Source organism: Myotis nattereri (genome assembly GCF_964212035.1).
Source record: "Myotis nattereri genome assembly, chromosome: 1".
Lineage (NCBI taxonomy): Eukaryota > Metazoa > Chordata > Mammalia > Chiroptera > Vespertilionidae > Myotis > Myotis nattereri.
The window spans coordinates 1,590,221-1,605,966 of record NC_138075.1 but is presented as its reverse complement, the minus strand read 5'-3'; the positions used below and the strand labels follow the sequence as shown (position 1 = coordinate 1,605,966).

The window sequence follows — 15,746 nt, the reverse complement described above, 5'->3', positions numbered from 1 at the left end:
CCCCTCCTGTGGGAGCCCCCTCCTGTGGGTCCCCCCTCCTGTGGGTGCCCCCTCCTGTGGGTCCCCCCTCCTGTGGGTGCCCCCTCCTGTGGGTGCCCCCTCCTGTGGGAGCCCCCTCCTGTGGGAGCCCCCTCCTGTGGGTGCCCCCTCCTGTGGGAGCCCCCTCCTGTGGGAGCCCCCTCCTGTGGGTGCCCCTCCTGTGGGAGCCCCCTCCTGTGGGTGCTCACCCTCCTGTGGGTGCCCCCTCCTGTGGGTGCCCCTCCTGTGGGTGCCCCTCCTGTGGGTGCCCCCTCCAGTGGGTGCCCCTCCTGTGGGTGCCCCCTCCTGTGGGTGCCCCCTCCTGTGGGTGCCCCTCCTGTGGGAGCCCCCTCCTGTGGGTGCTCACCCTCCTGTGGGTGCCCCTCCTGTGGGTGCCCCTCCTGTGGGTGCCCCCTCCTGTGGGTGCCCCTCCTGTGGGTGCCCCCTCCTGTGGGTGCCCCTCCTGTGGGTGCCCCCTCCTGTGGGTGCCCCTCCTGTGGGTGCCCCCTCCTGTGGGTGCCCCTCCTGTGGGTGCCCCCTCCAGTGGGTGCCCCTCCTGTGGGTGCCCCTCCTGTGGGTGCCCCCTCCTGTGGGTGCCCCTCCTGTGGGTGCCCCCTCCTGTGGGTGCCCCCTCCTGTGGGTGCCCCTCCTGTGGGTGCCCCCTCCTGTGGGTGCCCCCTCCTGTGGGTGCCCCTCCTGTGGGTGCCCCCTCCTGTGGGTGCCCCTCCTGTGGGTGCCCCCTCCCAAGGCGTCCGGTCTGCGGGACTGAGAGGGACATGGCTTCCAGGGACAGCTGCGAGGGGCGTGCTGTGCGGCCTCACTGGTTGGGGGGTGGTGGAGCCCAGAGCTGTTTTGTGGGGTTCTCCAAGTCCCAGGCCAGTTGCCCGGAGTCCGCTGGGTAGACCCGTCCTGCGCCCTCGGATCAGGTTAGATGGAGGCTCCTTTGGCAGAGCCAGTGCTCACCAAGGGGCACCAGGGACCCCATGAACGAGGTGGCACTCAGGGCCTCTGCCCGAGGAAGTGCGGCCGGCCCCTGGGGGCCTCTGAGGAACCCAGACCCGACGGCCTGTGCCGCTGCCCGGGGCACCCGTGTCCCCACAGCATCTCCTGCAACCAAAGGGCGAGCTTTCCCTGCTACCAGCTGAGGAAACCCCTCTCACAGAGCAGCAGTCAGCACTGAAGTTTATAAAATTGTACTAAATAAAACTGCCTGGATTAACCGTATTCTGACCGACTCACCGCTCTGTACGGGCAGCCAGCAGCCCCGCCCCGCCCCTGGGGTCTGAGGCCCCGTTCCCAGGTGTCGGACCCAGGTGGGGGCGTGGCAGGGACCACGGGGCACCCCACAGACTGCGGATGGGGCTGGGAACTGCGCGTCCGCCATCACTTTCAGCCAGGAGGAGGTGGCGTCTGGAGCTGCTCATGCCTTGGGGCTCCCAGCCCACTGCGGCTGCCCCCCCAGATTCAGGCTGGTGCCGCACTTTACCCATTCCCACCACGCCTCCCTGCCCCTGCCATGAGCCACCCCCCCGTTGTCCAAACCTGAACCCACAAATCGGGACCCCAGAGCCCAAGCCCGAAGCCAGAGCCTGCCGCCTCCCTGCCCACTCTGATGTTTATGCTCCGAGGCTGGCAAGGTGGGCCCGCAGCTACTTCTAAACGGAACATACTGAGACGACAGAAATGCCGTGGACACCAAAGGCCGGTTTATTGCTTCTGAGACACACACCTGGAACCACTGTCCACCGTGAGAGGATTCCAAAGCCCGGGGCCGGCTCCAGGGGAGCCCTCATCCTTGGCCAGGGCGGTCCCACTGCCCCCAGGACATCCAGTGAAATTCCTCCCCACCCACGAGGCACCGCTGAGTCGGCAGACAGACCCTCAGGAGGCCGTGGACACTGCGCCTCCCACTGCGCTGAGCAATCTTTGATCAAGGGAGGTGACGGCACTGACATGAAATCATCACGTGCCTGGAATTAAAACCACCTTTTGGTGAAGGGCGGGGAGAGGAACCGTGTGGGGAGGGCAGCGCCCTTGTGAGCTGGAGAGAGAGACCCGGTGGCACAGGCGGTGTCCGCCAGGGCCCCGGGCAGGCACCCCGGCCAACCCCACCACCAACTCCCTCATGACCGAGGGGCCATCAAGACCCGGGTCCACGTTTCTTTAACCCTGGACATAAACTGACCTTGACCCGGGTCCCAGCAGTCACCACAGCAGGCGCAGGCAGGCCCCAGCCCACCAGCAGCGAGCGTGTGCACAGGCCTTAGTGGCGTGGCCGGTGCTGAGGGGCGACCAGAGACCCCTTAGGTGTCTGAGGATCCAGGAGGGCCAGACAGCAATCTGACCTTTGCCCCCAAGAACACTTATATATAAACTAGAGGCCTGGTGCGTGACATTCGTGCACTGGGGGGGGGGGGGGGTCCTCTGCTGGGCCTGCACCCTCTCGCAGTCCAGGACCCCTCAGGGGATGTCCGCCCGCCGGCAGGGAGTGAGCCTGAGCCTAAGCCGGCAGTGGGGCATCCCCCAAGGGGTGCTTAGCGCTGCCTCAGAGGCGGGAGAGGCTCTTGGCCGAGCACTGACCACTAGTGGGCAGCTCCTGTACTGAGCATCGCCCCATGGTGGTCAGTGTGCATCAGAGCAACCAGTCTTCTGCCATTCGGTGGACGTGCCTATCAGCCGTTCATTAGGTAGGACAGCCATCCATTAAACGCTAGATTCTGACTTCCTTCCCACAAGCTGAGGGTGGGGGGGCCCCCTCAGCAGATGAGGCGCCCGCAGGGCCTGGCAGCACATGGCGGTTCCTCCTGAGTTTACAGAGACCCTGGCTGGGAGGCAGCGACTCTGAAGAAGGAACCTTAGTAAACACACCAACTGCAGGTGCTCAGGCTACAGACGCTTCTAATTAGCAGCAGAGGATGTTTATAGAAAAAAATATACTTTTAAGAAAATAGCTGAGAAAGTCTAGAGATAATAAAAAGTTTACAAAATATATCTTAAGCCAAAATGTTGCCCCAAACATATAAAACTCAATTTTTAAAAATTCACCTAGGAAAGGCAGACGCCGGTGGCCACGCCCTCGGGGCTGTCGGGCTGGTGAGGCCCAGCGCCGGCAGGAGGCAGCCGGGGCTGCCCCGGGTCCCTGTGGCCAGCGCTGCGGGGCTGCTGGCGGCGGGCAGTGCGGGCACAGGCTCAGGTCTCCACCAAGATCTCCACCACGTGGTCCAGCTCGCCCAGGTCCCGCTTGTAGCCCACGCCAGGGGGCGGGGCGCCCGTGGAGGCCAAGGTCTCGAACCCGTCGCCAGGGACTGACTTGGCGCCCACCATGCCCGTCAGCACCGCGTCCAGGTCGTAGTAGGGCCCGTCCACGTCCGCAAACAGCCCTTCCGCCGCGCGGGGGGCCTTGCTGTCCAGCGTCTCGAAGATCTGGTCCAGCGACCTCTGGAAGCCGCCCCTGCTCTCCCGCGGGCTGGCCGCCTCCCACGCGCAGCCGGGAGCGCCCCGCGGCGCCTGCGCACTCGGGGCCCCTGGCGGTTCGGGGAGGAGGTCTGGCGCCGGGCGGCCCCCAGAGTCAGCAGCAGAGTGCCCCCCCTGCTGCTCCCACGGGGTCCGACACAGGATCTCGGTGGAGACGAGGCGCTCCAGCGGCCCCCGCCCCGCACTGGCGGGCGCCGGCACCCGCCCCGCGCTGTCCTGGCTCATCTCCTCCTGCAGCTGCCGGACCGTGTTGGCGATGAGCACCGAGCGGCAGAGGTTGGGCTCCGCCAGCATGTGGCACAGCTGCAGCTTCACCAGCGACATGTCCAGGAGCGACTGGCGCTGCAGGCTGCAGGCGGGCGGGGCCGGGGCGCTGTCCTCGCCGTCGGCGCACTTTCTCTTCAGCCCGCGGGCGAACATCGCGTCCGTGTCCTGCAGGGACGAGAGGACGAGGGCGCCCTGAGCACCGTCCAGGGCCCCTCGCGGTCAGCCGGCCCGGGCGGAGCGGAGACCCGAGCGCCGAAGCGCGAGTAAGTCACGCACCGCCACTCGAAGCTCTGAGCGCGCGCGAACCACAGCCTCTAACCCCGCACAGCCGCCTCCACCGCACAGGCAACGGACTAGAAACGGAGGCTCACGCTAAGGAGCTGGGCTGCAGGCGCAGGCACAACCCCTGGGCTGCGCCAGGCAGGGCGCCTCACCCCAACCCGCAAACAGCCCCGCGAAGAGGTTCAGCGAACCCCGCAGGCAGGAGGCGCTGCTGGCGCCCTCAGAGTCCCGCGAGCGTGGCGGAGTCACCTTCATGTGAGCAGGCCTCCGCCCCCCTCCATCCCCCCCCCCCCGCCCCCCTCCAGGGCCCTGGGGCCATCTGGGCTGTCAGCAGGGGCACAGGCTGCGGGCAGGTCCCCCTGGGCTCCCAGAGGGCTGGCTGCAGGGCCGCCGGCCACCAGCGCCCTCCGCTGACATGTGGGGGTGAGCACCTGGGTGGGCGCCTCCCACCAGGGCTCCCCTTTCTAGAAAAGGGACCCATGCCGTTAGGTTTTCTCTTCCCGACTTTGTCAAGTAGCTCAACGTCTTTCCTTCAAATAACTCATTCGAGTTGTTCATGAGGGTTAGAATCTTCTAAATTTGCAAATTATTGGATTTAACCTTTTTAAAAATACCAACACCACCGCCCCCCCCCCCATGCCAGCCCTGCAGATGGAGGGCCCTGTCCTCGGAATTCCAACACCCGAGACCTCACTCCCATGTACTTAACGTGTAAAGCTTAAGCGACCGTGGGCATTTACCCCGGGCATGAACACCGACGTTCACGAACAAACACGTACAGGCATGCTCACAGCAGCGGCACTCAGAGCTGAGCACGGAACAGGCTCGCACCCGCGTGCCCACACCACGCACCCCCTTCCCCCAGCAATGGGAGCGGCCAGGGAACTGCCAATCTCCAAAGAACACGCGTGCGCTGACCCCACGGCGGTGACATTCTAACAGAGGGAGACGGGTGGGCGTGGCCGGAACAGGTCTGCATGGTGGGTCCACAAGCTATGCACCTGCTAAGCGCGCAGAACCACACGTGCGCGCACACACACACACACACATGCCATCAGATCAGACCTGTGACCACCCAGCCCTGGCCCGTGTGGGCGTCATGTGTGCACCAAAAGGTCGCCAGTTCCATTCCCGGTCAGAGCACACGCCCGGAGCGCAGGCTCGGTCCCCCCCAGGGGGTGCAGGAGGCACTGACACTGCAGGAAGGCGGGTCTCTCCGGGAGGACAGCCCCGAGGCCCACAACCTCCGGCCACAGCAGGAGGCCCCGTCAGCAACCAGTGGTTTCCCTACCTCGTCCCCATTCCGGCCGAGGGCCCGCCAGAGGACGCCCTGGCCCAGCCTCCACAGGTGCCGAGCCCCCTTCTCCACAGGAAGCGCCTCCTTCCCGGCCTGCGTGCCTGCCAAGCAGGGGCTGGGTCCTCCCTCTGACTGGTGGGAAGCAGATCAGAAAGTACTGGACAAGCCCCTGGCCCGGGCAGGACCCCTATTTCCGGGTTCTCCCTTGCGTTTTCTCTCTTGTTTATGGACCTGAGCTCATCTGCGTTCTTGCCGATCACAGTCGTATCAGGTGCAAGGTCACAATCACTTCGGACCCTGCACGTTTATCCCAACGTCCAGTCATACTGACCCACGTGTGAGGCTCTCCCCTCCCCTCCCCGCCCCCAGGCCCGCGGGCTCTCACTGGGGCTGCACCGCCGCCCAGCACTGGACTCCTCGGAGCCTCCACCAGGACTGGGAGGGCCGTTCCAGGCCGTGCACACCCACCCACCAGGTCTCCGCACCGCCTCCCCGTGCTCCCCACTGCTCCTTCCCACCAGCCCACGGGCCTCTGCCATCAGCCTGTTTCCCACCAGAGGTCATGGGGGTCAAGGTCACCATCACAGGCAACATGGTGAATCTCAGAACACGGGGACGAAAAGCAAGAACAAGAGGCGGCCGGCTGTTCGCCTGGCCCCCCGAGCAGGCAAGCCCAGCGCGCTGAGGACACGCCCACCGGCGCGCCTGTCAGAAGGCAGGCGAGTGCTGGCGTCCGTGCAGGTCACCGCCCTGCACACCTGATGACAACCAGGACGGACGAGTGAGGAGAGGAGCCTGCCTGCCGCGGGCGTGCTCCGTCCAAATTGCTCCTCAGCACAAGGCCGCCTGTGGCGTCACCCGGCCGAGCCCACGTGCGGGTAAAGGGGTCAGGCCGGGCCCAGAGGGCCCGGGAGGGTCATACTCCTCATGCCCTTGTGCTGGGACAAAGTCTGCAGTGTGTCCTGAGGGGACCCTGGGGGTTCAGGGCGGAGGTGGGACAGTCCCTTCCGTGGGCCTGGCCCAGCCGTCACCCTCCTCACAGGGACACGGGGACACGGGCCCACCCGCCAGGCCGGCCCGACCGCAGAGCCGGCTCCCTGTTCAGGATGAACAGCCCTTTGGTCTCACCACCTCCATGATCTCAGGTCGGCCACGGGCACGCGCCCTGTCAGCGTGCACGGCCCTCAGGCCTCCTCCAGCCCAGGCGCTGGCCAGACAGAGAGGAGGACGGAAGGCTGGGCTCACATGGGGAGCGACCCCCATGCAGCGGGCACCCAGCCCCACACCAATCTCACAGCGAGGCTGATGGGAACGCAGCTCCGACCCTGAGCAGGAGGGTGGGGACAGGACCGACTCTGCCCTGACCCACCACTGTGACCTTCAGCCACTGCCAGGCACCCCGCGGGCCTCAGGTTTTTAAGGCAACTCGACCCTCTGTCACAGTCAGATCTACTGCGGAGCCCTCCACCCGAGAGGAGCAGGGCGCCGGCCGCCGGTGTGCCCAAGGGGAGGCTGCCCCGCTGTGGGCTGCCATTCTCACGGCTGCTGCCACCAGGGCATCCAGGCCCCGGTTACCTGGAATGAAACAGGCTCCAATCGCCAGCTGAGGGAACGTCCCTGCCCTCCGTCCATCGGTCATCGCGAACTTTTTATCCTGCATTTCAACTGTAATTATAAACCGTGGCACACCTGCACACGGAGCGGTGCAGGCAGGAAGCCGATGAGACAGTAACCTTCGTGTTCTTCTAGGCTCGTCTGGCGAGGACAGGGAACCCGGTGGGCCGGCGTTCTGAGCGCAGCACATGCCCCCCGGGAAAGGCGGCTGGGCCCGCTCTGCTCGCCCACAGCCCCCGGCACTCTCACCTGGGGACTCGTCCTGGAAATCCTATTTTGGGGACAATGAGCTTTTGAAGATGTGGAGCTCAGCTGGCCTGGGAGCTGTGGACTCGAGTTGCCAGTACTTTTCCGAGTCACAGCTGGGCCGCGTCCCAGGCTGGCTGCGGGGCGGCACCAGGAGCCACAGCAGACAGCGCTCCTGCCAGCGGGTCTGGGACAGGGCAGCCCACCCCACCCGTCAGTCCCCACCGGCCTGGGACGCTGCGGAGGCTGCTGGGAAGCGGGCAGAGCGCCAGCGTCAGACCCCCAGCCACACGCTCGCTCCGGCCCTCCCAGACCAGAGGGCTGGGCCCACCGCAGTGTGGAGCAGGGAAGCCGTTGCAAAACGTCCTTAGCATCCGTGTAGGAGGCAACCAAAGCCGAGAAACAAACGGGCACCCACGGGGCTACAGGAGGCTGCGCTGCCCCGGCTCCCGGGGAGGTGCCACTGTCCGGCATCCTGTTCCAGCAGAACGGAGCTTCCCTGGGAGGAAATTCAAGTGCCCCGTCGCTAACACCGCCACCACTCCTTCTGCAAGGGCTGCAGGTGAGGAGGGAACCTCGACTCCCGCTGTGGTCACTCGGTGGGTGACTGGGTGGGTGACTGGGTGGGTGGGTGGGTGACTCGGTGGATGGGTGACTCGGTGGATGGGTGGGTGGGTGGGTGACTGGATGGGTGGGTGGGTGACTGGATGGGTGGGTGGGAGGGTGACTGGGTGGGTGGATGGGTGGGTGACTAGGAGGGTGACTGGGTGGGTGGGAGGGTGACTGGGTGGGTGGATGGGAGGGTGACTGGGTGGGTGGATGGGTGGGTGGGTGACTGGGTGGGTGGATGGGTGGGTGGGAGGGTGACTGGGTGGGTGGATGGATGGGTGGGAGGGTGACTGGGTGGATGGGTGACTGGGTGGGTGGATGGATGGGTGGGTGGGAGGGTGACTGGGTGGGTGGGTGGATGGGTGGGTGGGTGACTGGGTTGGGCGGGAAAGGAGGAGCAGCCACAGGGCACCTGGTCGGATGTAACTTTACGTCAGTGGGACGCGCGTCGCCCCGAGTCCCCGCGGGCTTCCCGGAGGCCTCCTGGGTGACGGACCTGCGCCGACCTGGGCCGACGCCCCGGGAAGGAGACCGGTGGGGGCCTCCCTACGAGGCACCACTTCCCGGCGCAGCAAACCCTCCCAGCGGGTCTCCATCTAAAAGGGCCGGGCGACAGCCACGAGCTGCGACTTTTGGGTAAAAATGGGGCAGAAGAGCGAACGTGGAGGCCGGGCAGCACCGGGGGGAACCCAGGTGGCTGACGGCTCCCCGGGCAGGAGGGGCGGGAGGGGGGGAGGCAGAGCTCCACAAGGTCGCGCCCCTTCTCCGGGCGCCCGCCCCCCGCCCCCCAGGACCCCGGGCCGCCCCGTCCCCCCAGGACCCCGGGCCGCTCCGCCCCCCCAGGGCCCCGGGCCGCCCCGTCCCCCCAAGACCCCGGGCCGCCCCCGCCCCCCCAGGAGCCCAGGCGACCATGTGCCGCCTCCCCGCCGCCCCAGACCCGAGCCTCCCCGCGCCCGCGGGCCCCGCCACCCCCCAGGCGGAGGAACCGGGAGCCGAGACCCTCTGCTCACCTGGCCGCCCGCCGTCCGCGCCGCCTGCGCCGAGGGGGGGCGGGGCCGGGGCGGGGCCGCTCAGCGCCCACAAAGGGCCGCCAGACGCGGCCGCTCCGCCCGCTGATTGGCTGAGATCGGGGGCGGGGTCTCTGGTTCAAACTGGGGGCGGGGCCTACCGCTGGAGTTCCCGCGCGGCCGCGTTGGCCGTTGGGCCCGCACCCTCCGCCCCGCCCCCGCCGGCTCCCAGGTCTCCGCGCGCGGCCCTACTGCGCCTGCGCGGGCCACCTGGGGGCGGGGCGGCAATGGGAGTGGGAGCGTACCCAGAGCGGGCGGGGCGTGGGAGGGGCGGGGCGTAGGGCAGGAAGAGGGGCGTGGCGTGGCGTTGGACAGGAAGAGGGGCGGGGCGTGGAGGGGCGGGGCTTAGGGCAGGAAGAGGGGCGGGGCGTGGGAGGGATGGGCAGGAGGGGGTCCCCTGGAAGGACGCGAGTGGGGCTGCTGGGTCACGGGGTGACTCCATGTTGGCTCCTATGGGGACCCTGCACTGTTTTCCACCGCAGCTGCCCCACCGCCCAGCCAGCACCGGGGACGCAGGTATCCGCGTGGGTGTGAGGCCGCGTGTCGGGTGGGAAGCCGGGCCCCTGCGCCGTGGGGCGGTCAGCGGGTGTGGGCTGACGCCTCAGGAGACTGGGCTGCCCCTGCCCCGTCCCCACTCCCACACCCGGGGTGGGCGAGGCCCCCTCCCCGCTCCTGCCGCCCTCCCGCCATCAGGCCCTGCGGTCTGCGCTGATGTCAGGCCTGGGGTTCCTCCCGTCTCAGAGGGGGCTCGACCCGGTGCTCGCGGCCAGGGCTCAGGGTGGGCCCGGCTCCCCACGCCCTTGGGCAGCTGCCAGGCCAGCGCCCCCGCGGGAACGCTGCCCACTAGCGGCTGCATCGGACACTCCGGGCTCCCCGCCGCCAGCGCCCTCTAGCGGCCCCGGGACACGCACACGGCCTTGGGGTGCGGACCCTGGGACGGACCGGCCGGGGAGGCCAAACGGGCCGGACTCACAATGCGCGTCCTGTGTCCGCGGCCTAAGCAGAGCAGGTGCCGTGGCCGGTCCCAAACCACAGGCCGGGCGCGCGGCTCAGGCAGCGCGGACCGAGCCCGGGCTCACCAGTTCCATGCCGGGCAGGGCACATGCGTGGGTTGTGGGATCGCTCTCCCTCTCTAAAATCAATAAACACATATTTTTTAAAGCTTCTTAAAAATACATTTGCGTTGATTTCAGAGAGGAAGGAAGAGGGAGAGAGAGATAGAAACATCAGTGATAAGAGAGACATTGATTGGTTGCCTCCTGCATGCACCCCGATCAGGGCCGGGGATCCAGCCCACAACCTAGGTCCGTGCCCTTGGCCAGAATTGAAGCTGGGACCCCTCAGTCTACAGGCCAGTGCTCTGTCCACTGATCCGAACCAGCCAGGGCTATAAAAACATTTTATTTTAAATTACAGGCAGAGTACCTGAGGCACGGAGGGTGAGATAGCCGGTCACAGGGAGCAACACCAGGCAGCCAGCCGCCTCCCTGGGGGGACGGAGCACCCCCACCAGTGTCCGCACCCCCAGCCCACAGCCATCAACCCACCAGTGTGGCCAGCACCCCGGGGTCCAGCAGAGGCAGGACCCTGTGGCCCTTCCCTGGAGTGACCCTCCCATGGGCCATCCCCGCTTGGAGTCCGACCCGAGGATGGGAGCCCAGAATTCCCAGCCAAACCCTCTGGGCCCACCTCCGTGGGCGGGGCCACCTTGCCCCCAGGGGTCCCTCAGGTGTGCGATCTGTGGGCCCAGCCACCAGAGTGGAATGGGGGGGAAGCCTGGCAAGGGCCGTCCTGCCCCAGGCGTGCTGATGTCCTTGGGTGGGAAGCTGGAGCGGTCTGATGAAGGTCCCAGGCTGGCCGACGGCTTGTGAAACCCATGGCGTGTGAGTGCTGCAGGCGTGGCAGGAGCCTGGCGGCCGTGGCCGTGGCCGTGGCCGGCCTAGGGCTCCACATGTGATTCGGGGAAGGACAGCGAGGGCCTGCTCAGGAGCAGGTCGTGCCGGCGAGATGGGCGTCCGGCAGCGAATAAATCGCAGGTGTCCCGTCCCCCAGGAGCCCCCGGGACACACCTGTGGGCAGAGTCAGGAGCGTAGGTGGCGTGCCCCGTGGGGGACACCTGGCAGCTCTCAGGGCTCCCCGCAAGGACCTCACAGCTCACGGTGTGGCCTCCTCCCTAGCCGGTCACCACAGGGCGGGGGCAGAGGGGAGTGGAGGGAGGGAATGAACTGGGGGAGATGGGAGCGAAGGAGTGAGAGGGAGGGAGGGAGGGAGGGAGGGAGGAGGGAGATGCCACCGAGGCTGCCGAGTTTCGAGTTTCAAGAGTCAGCCGAAAGGTCACAGGCTGTGGCTCTGACCACAACCCCAGTCATGGTGGTTGAGGTCATGGCTACGGGTCGGGGTGGGTGGCACACACCACAGACACACAGGTGACATCTTTCAGAACGGTACCTTTGAAACTTACAAATCACCCCAGGAAACTTAATTTAAATAAATAGAGGAGGTGGCCCTGGCCAGTGTCACTCAGTGGTTAGAGCACCAGCCTGTGGACTGAAGGGTCCCGGGTTCGATTCCGGTCAAGGCACACGCCTGGGTTGTGGGTTCGATCCCTAGTGGGGGGCGTGCAGGGGGCAACTGATCAGTGATTCTCTCTCATCATTGATGTTTCTATCTCTCCCTCTCCCTTCCTCTCTGAAATCAATAAAAATATACAAATAAAATAAAATAATAGAAGAGACAGGGGCACAGAGGAGGAGGGAGAGCCGGGAGAGATGAGGCCAGGAGGCCGGCAGCCCCAGAGCTGAGGGGGGAATCTGGCCCAGGCACCCCTGAGCCTCCAGGCGGAACCAGCCCAGACGCCCCGACCCCGGCTTCCTGCCCAGACTCTGAGCGAACAAGCCGCTTTAAGCCACTCCGTTTGTGGTGCAGATCCAGCAGCCCCAGAAACCCAGACACACTCCACCCGGGGGCGTCACGGGGCCCCGCCTGTCTTCACTCTCCCCAGACTGTTCCAGAGCCCCCAGCCCACCCCTGAGGGAGCCCACGGCTCTCACCCCTCCAGGGCCTGGCCTCCTGCGGAGCCCTCGAGGGGATTTTACTCAAAAAGGGAAAAGGACATTATTTCCTGTAAAGGGGAAGCTGAGACTGACAGGCGTTCATCCCGTGTTTATTTCTAAATGTATTTTCTAAACGTGCCTTCTCAGTGCCTCTCCCAGTGAAGACAGACAACCAGCGCTGCCTTCCGGACACGAGACTGTAGCTGAGCACACGGCCCGCATGGCCTCTTGGGAAAGGAACCCCCGAAACGGGGGGGGGGGGTGAAGGGGGGGTGAGGGAGGGGCCTGGCCCCGGCGGCTGCTGCGTCCGTCCCTGTGGTCCCTGTGCTGCGAGCCGTGCCGTGCCCGAGGCAGAGGTACTGGTGAGGTAGGTGTCGCTGGCCCTGTTGCAGATGGGGAAACTGAGGCAGTGGTGTGACTTGGCCCGGAAGTGGCTTGTCAGGGGCCTGCCTGGGTCCGGCCCCAGCTGTGTGGTCTCCGGGGAGCCCACGTGCTCTCGGCCACCTGTCAGGCCGCCCGTGCTCCGCCTGCCTGTGAGGGCCTGCGGCCGAGGGCTGGCTCTCACCCCATCCCAGCCCTCGCCGCTCTCCTGACAGTGAGTCCGGGAAGCCTGGCGTGAGGGATTCCCACCGCCTCGGAGCCCCAGCATGGCCGGGTGACAGGGCCTGGAGCTTCCTGCGGAGGACTCCCCGAGGGCTCGAGCCTCCGCGCAGACCTCTCGGCACAGAGCCGGCCGCCCTCGGGGCTGGGCTCCCGCCCCCACAGGCCCAGGTGCCCACGGTCACCAGGCTCTGCCTAGGCGAGCTCCCTGTGCATGGCCCACCACGAACCACCGGTCGTCCGGGCCACGCCCACCGGGAAGCCAGGAAATGAAGTCTTCACTGGCCTGGCCGCGTGGCTCAGGGGGTGAGCGCCGACCTATGAACCAGGAGGTCCCAGGTTCGAGTCCCGGTCAGGGCACATGCCCGGGTTGTGGACTCGATCCCCAGTGTGGGGCGTGCAGGAGGCAGCAGATCCATGATTCTCTCTCATCATTGATGTTTCCATCTCTTTCCCTGTCCCTTCCTCTCTGAAGATTTTATATATATTTTAAGTCTTCACTGGATGCTGACTCGGCACCTCCACGGTGCCCGGCATGTGCCAGCTCACAGCCAAAGGAGCTGTGGATGAAGGGCCTCCTGCCTGCCTGGGCTGCCTGGCTCCTGCGCCTGGCACAGCCGCCGCCCTCGGCCCGGTGGGAAAGCCGGGCTGGGACCCGAGGGGAAGAGGCTTGCGAAGCGTGTGGCTCCAGGAACAGGAAATCGGTGGCACGTCTTCCAGAGGGCCGTCACAGCAGCGCCACGGACGCCGGTGGGCAGGCTCCGTGGCTGGGGAAGCCACACGGGCGGCCCCAGATGCCCCATGCCAGCCGGCCGGCCTCTCCTGCAGGCCTGGGCTCAGCAGGGCTCCTCCCGCGGCCTCTCCAGGGCGCCCAGCGGGGCCCACGTGCCCGGCTGTGCCCTGCGGGGCTGCGCGGGCCTGGGGAACAGACAGCTGCTTGTCAGCGACACGGGCGGCGGCCTCTCCTCCGAGTCCTTCAAACGCGTGAGCTTCGCGGCGTCCGTCTTGGCGGACCACATGGTCCACTCTCTGCGGATTCTGGACACTTCCCGCCGCGAGTGGTCCGTGGCCAGCACATAGATGATGGGGTCGGCCACGCTGTTCACCGTGGCCAGGCACAGGAACGCCACGGACACGGTGCTGACGCGGGCCTCCAGGCGGCACAGGGAGGCCTCGTCGCCGCCGTAGTAGGAGAAGGCGGCGGCCTTGAGGAGCAGCACCAGGTGGTAGGGGGCGAAGCAGGTCAGGAAGATGGCCACGACCGCGATGGCCGTGTGCCGCACCCGGGCCTTCCGGGCGGCGCTCAGGCCCGCGCTCAGCCCCACGGTCCTGACGATGCGCTGGTTGGTGAAGGCGATGACGCACAGCGGCACGGCGAACCCCAGGGCGAACCGCGAGTAGTAGTAGCGGGCGACCTCGCTGTCCACGGGCATCCTCTCGAAGCAGGTGCCCTTGTCCTCCATCAGGAACACAGGGGTGTGAACCAGCCCCACGAGCAGGAAGGCGGCGGCGGACAGGAGGGCGGCGGTCCGGCGGCGGCGGCGGCCGCGGCTCTCCAGCGCGTACACCACGGCCACGAAGCGGTCACAGGAGATGCAGCAGAGGAGGACGCTGCTGACGTAGAGGTTGCAGAAGAAGACGAAGGCGGTCACCCGGCAGGCCCAGGGCCCCAGGGCCCAGCAGTGCTGGTTCTGCACGTAGAGGACCCACAGCGGCAGGGTGCCGGCGTACAGCAGCTCGCAGAGCGCCAGGCCGCACAGGTACACGGCCAGCACGCTGCCCCGCCGCGCCTCCCGCAGCGCCAGCGCGGCCGTCAGGCAGTTGGCCGGCAGCCCCAGCGCGCACACGGCGCTGTACACGCCCACGGCGAGCACCCGGCTCCCCTCGAAGGACACGTTGCAGCTGAGCCTGCAGCCGGCCGCGGCCGTGAGGTTTCCTGTGGGAAGAGACGGCGTGAGTGGGTGGAGGAGACCTTCCGGAGACGCTAAGAAACGATAAGATTCGGCCCTAGTCAGGGGAGAGGGCCGGCCTGCGATGGAAGGCTCCCGGGTTCCATTCCTGGTCGGGCGGGGCATGTGCCCAGGCTGCGGGCTCGATCCCCAGTGGGGGCCATGCAGGAGGCAGCCCACCCATGATTCTCTCGTCATTGACATTTCTCTCTCCCTCTCCCTTCTCTGAGATCAACAAAACAAAAAGTCCCAGACGCAGGCCCAGTGCCCGCCTCTCGGAGCCTCCTGGCCCCTCCCTCTCCCCCTGCCCACCCCTGGCGTGGCCACTGGGCCCTGGTGTGGTTAAGTCCACGACACCTGCTTGGGCCACTTGGGCCGGGCACGTGGCCTCTGCTCTTCACTCGCCTGTGCCCAGTCCCTTCTCTGTGCCGATCTGGCGACCAGCCCCGGGTGTGCCGAGGAGAGCCTGCCCACCCCACAGGCACCTCCTGGGAAAAGTGTCCCCTGGGGGGGGCTCCATGGGCATCGTGACAGCTCTGACTCGGCCCTGGGTCCGTCCCAGGACAAGCCGGGCGGGCTCTCTGAACGCCTGAGGGAGAGCCTCTGGCTTTGCCATTTCTGAGCTCCTGTGACTCCTGTGCGTGCTCATTGCAAAATATACATTTATTTCAGGGAAGAAGGGAGAGGGAGAAACATCAACGATGAGAGAATTATGGATCAGCTGCCTCCTGCACGTCCCCCACTGCAGATGGAGCCTGCAACCCGGGCCTGTGCCCCGACCTGGAATCCAACCGTGACCTGGTTCATAGGTCGACCGACGCTCAACCACTGAGCCACACCAGCCAGGCTGCATGCTCAGTGTTTCCGTCCTTACCTGAGGACATGCTTTTATTGATTTGTAAGGGGAGGGGAAGGGGGAGAGAGGGGAAGAGGCACATCGATGTGAGAGAGGCACGTCGATCGGCTGCCTCCTGTAAGCAGCCAGACTGGGGACCGAACATGCCACCCGGGTATGTGCCCTGACGGGGATTGAACCTGCAACCTTTTAGTGCGCAGGACGACGTTCGGGCCAACTGAGCGACCGGCCAGGGCCGCATGCTCCTTCCCTGACGCCCGGTCACCGTCTGAGAGGCGTGCTCTTGGAGAAACTCGCACGGCTCCCTCCCAAATGCTCTCACCTGGCATGTCTGCCGGTCCGGTGTCAGGCAGCTCTACGGCAGCGCCCCAGGCACATCACACCGTCGGTCCTGCTCCGAAGGCCACTCGGTTT

General features: G+C 66.5%; 2 protein-coding genes across 2 annotated transcripts; both read right to left on the bottom strand.

Annotated features, from left to right (window-relative positions):
• Positions 1-1,709: 1,709 nt before the first annotated feature.
• CDCA4 (cell division cycle associated 4) lies at positions 1,710-8,912 on the bottom strand. Its single transcript, XM_081097633.1, has 2 exons — positions 8,818-8,912; positions 1,710-3,924 (listed from the first exon to the last, which is right to left on the bottom strand). The coding sequence occupies exon 2, from the start codon at positions 3,910-3,912 to the stop codon at positions 3,208-3,210; it is 705 nt and encodes a 234-aa protein (XP_080953759.1). The 5' UTR covers positions 3,913-3,924; positions 8,818-8,912; the 3' UTR covers positions 1,710-3,207.
• Positions 8,913-12,026: 3,114 nt separating this feature from the next.
• Positions 12,027-15,360, bottom strand: GPR132 (G protein-coupled receptor 132; the record flags this gene model as incomplete). The annotated part of the gene is made up of 2 exons (XM_081106965.1): positions 12,027-14,463; positions 15,351-15,360. 2 exons carry the CDS (start codon positions 15,358-15,360, stop codon positions 13,364-13,366), a joined length of 1,110 nt encoding a protein of 369 aa, XP_080963091.1. The 3' UTR covers positions 12,027-13,363.
• Positions 15,361-15,746: the final 386 nt, after the last annotated feature.

Bases quoted from the DNA above. Each gene is read 5' to 3' on its own strand.
- CDCA4 (XM_081097633.1), bottom strand. From the start codon at position 3,912: ATGTTCGCCCGCGGGCTGAAGAGAAAGTGCGCCGACGGCGAGGACAGC.